Source organism: Alligator sinensis, unplaced genomic scaffold (genome assembly GCF_000455745.1).
Source record: "Alligator sinensis unplaced genomic scaffold, ASM45574v1 scaffold1083_1, whole genome shotgun sequence".
Classification (NCBI taxonomy): Eukaryota; Metazoa; Chordata; order Crocodylia; family Alligatoridae; genus Alligator; species Alligator sinensis.
In genome coordinates, this window is record NW_005842644.1 from 565019 (window position 1) to 567700 (window position 2682).

The following is a 2682-nucleotide window of genomic DNA, read 5'->3' on the forward strand; positions in this document are numbered from 1 at the left end:
TCCCTTTCCAGTTCAGTGCCACCCCCCCGAAGATTTCAAAAGGGAGCAGCTCGCTTTCCTTTTCAAATGATTGATGATGTTACAAAGAGCCAGGGCAGATCCTTAGAGTACATACTGGCACCTTTCCCAACGTGCTTCTATTTCACTCTGATCCAAGCATGACTCAGTCACACTCAACCCCTTCGTGTTTCCCCACTTATTCTAGCCAGAAAAAACAAAAGCAGATTAGCCTGGCAAAATCTGTTCTTCACAAACCCCCCAAAAGGTCTGGTCTTCCAACATCTTCCAGACCCTAAGTGCTCTTTTCCTTGGTATCTGATCTGGTTGTAGAGAGGCTGATTTGTGCATTAGGAGTGCTCTTTGGAAGATACTCTGGGGGTGAGCAGAGAAGAGCACAAGGGGAGCGAGAGCACAAAACAGCCTCCCCATGTCTGTCACGTTCTCAGGTTGACCTATTACAAGGCCTGCAGTTTCATGATTTTACAGCATTGTTCTCAACACGTGGGTCGCAACCCAAAAGTGGGTCACAAGAATATATGAAAGGGTCGCAAACAAACTAAAAACTGTATTCTCTTTTAAAGGAGAAAAAGGTGGGAAATGACAGGTTTCCCCTTGCAGGCTGGCAGAATTCCAGGCTGCTGGGGGCTGCGGGGAGCAAGAGGAAGGTGATCGGGTAGCGGGTGCCATGTGCATGCACACACATGCACATGGCAGCCAGGAGAGCAGCTCCCCACAGGAAAGTCTACGAGGCTTGGGGAGAGGAGCAGGGAGCATAGACAACATGTCAGGGGGATGGGGGAGCACAAGTGACACTGCCTGCCACCCAGCCTCCTCGACCACATCTCTTACTCCTCATGCATGGCTGGTGCGGAGGTTGCAGTGGCAGCGGAAGCAATGAGTCTCACCGCTCCACTCTGCCCTCCTGCGCCGAGTCCCACCCGCCAGGCTGCAGAGGCAGCTCCTGCCTGTGCTGGTCCAGCCAGGCTGCAGCCCCATGCCTGCTGTGGGTGCACAAATCTGGGGGGGCATGTGCCCTTCCCCCCACCCCCCATACCCTTCCCCATACTAGCAGGCTGGGGGCAGGGGGCAGAGGGGCAGGAGTAAGAGGCACTAGCAGGGCTGGAGGGCTGTGGGATAGGAGTGAGGGGCAGGGACTTGTTTTCTACTTAAACTATTTACTGGGTCAGGACTGGCCATCGATGTTTACGAATGGGTCCTGGTACAAAAAAGGTTGAGGACCAGTGCCAGAGAGGTACTGACTGCACCTTCCTCTCTGCTTGGATAGGGCTCGGCATGCTGTGGGCGCTACTATACGACAGTCCCTCTGACTGCGCCCCTGAAGCTGGAGTACGTGAGGAAAGGAGGTGTCCAAACTTATGGCAGCAGGCTGCCAGCCATCAGTCACGCGATTCATCTGCCTGGCAACCCCTTCCCGTTTTGTTTGGGCCTGCATTTTCTACATATTCCAGCTGTTGCAGCTTTTCTCCCTGGGACCCTTAGAGTTTCCTATGGGAATATTTCTGGTGTCATGTAGGGACTGGTGAGAATGCAGATGTCTTTTTTATGGACAAATGCCTTTTTTACAGCTACACGCTGCTTTAAAGCAGTACACTATCTGGTTTCAATACTCACCTTCTGAAAATAACCTCTCTTCATTGAGCTGTCCTTGACTTGCCTGAAGTACACGTAGCCAAAGTAATGAGCTGTCTCTCGCTGCAAAGAGAGAGGCCAACAATACCATGATCAAGGATCCAATCACCGCCCTTGCCAGGTTCTCAGCCTCCCCCCACCAGCCACAGATCTGCCAATGCACCTCAACCCTTGGATGGCAGGACCTGCTGCTATGCCTGATCTGGTCTGTGTTTTGTGGAAGCCATTAGTGTCAAACTGAATGCCACGTTACCTTAAATGGGTGGCTAGGGAAGGGACCAGACTCACTGAACTCACCTCAACTGAAACAGCATCCAATCTGCACTCCATCACAGCACCAGCCCCTGGCACTGCTCCATCAGTAATACCCTCGTCTAAAGGGTTAGTTGCTGTTTCCATTCAATTAAAGCAGCTGCGGCAATCTAGTGATCAAATCCTGGTGCTTTGTGCTACAAACCCTGATCATATCATCAGTTGCATCTGCCGTGCAGACACAGGTTTGGAGTGCTGTGGCAGCGAGAGGAGGACTCTGCCACTCAAACAGCAGCACTCCCTCCAGACAAGCTCTTAGGTTGGAAACAGACACTGCATTTGTCCTGGGATCTTATGGATGTAGAAGGCCACCATACCAACTCAAGTCTCTGTGAAGTATGCAGGATAAAGTGTGATGTTTCCCTAGACAGCTGCCTACGTCTGTACGGTCACTACCGGGACAAGGCGGTCAGGCTGCGTGCTCTCACAGGTCGCCTACTGATGGAGCCACAATACAGCGTGAATGGGTGATATGTAAACATGTCACGTGGAAGGTAGGGCTCGGACTCAGTGACCTAGACAAATTGGAGGGTTGGGCCAAAAGAAATCTCATGAGGTTCAACAAGGACAAGTGCAAAGTCCTGCGCTTGGGACAGAACAATCCCATGCGCTGGTGCAGGCTGGGGCCTGACCTCCTGGGCAGCAGCTCTGCAGAAAAGGACCTGGGGGTTACAGTGGACCAACTGCTTATTTTGTTTTTGCAGTGAGCAACTGCCAGCA

The 2682-nt window shown here is 52.1% G+C and overlaps 1 protein-coding gene across 1 annotated transcript in view; it reads right to left on the reverse strand.

The window, feature by feature from the left end:
• The window catches only part of DENND6B (DENN domain containing 6B), a 29647-nt gene that overhangs the window by 18090 nt on the left and 8875 nt on the right, over nucleotides 1-2682 (reverse strand). The window contains exon 5 of the mRNA XM_006033615.2: nucleotides 1633-1713. Coding sequence (XP_006033677.1) covers nucleotides 1633-1713 — 81 coding nt within the window. The remainder of the gene's footprint in view (nucleotides 1-1632; nucleotides 1714-2682) is intronic.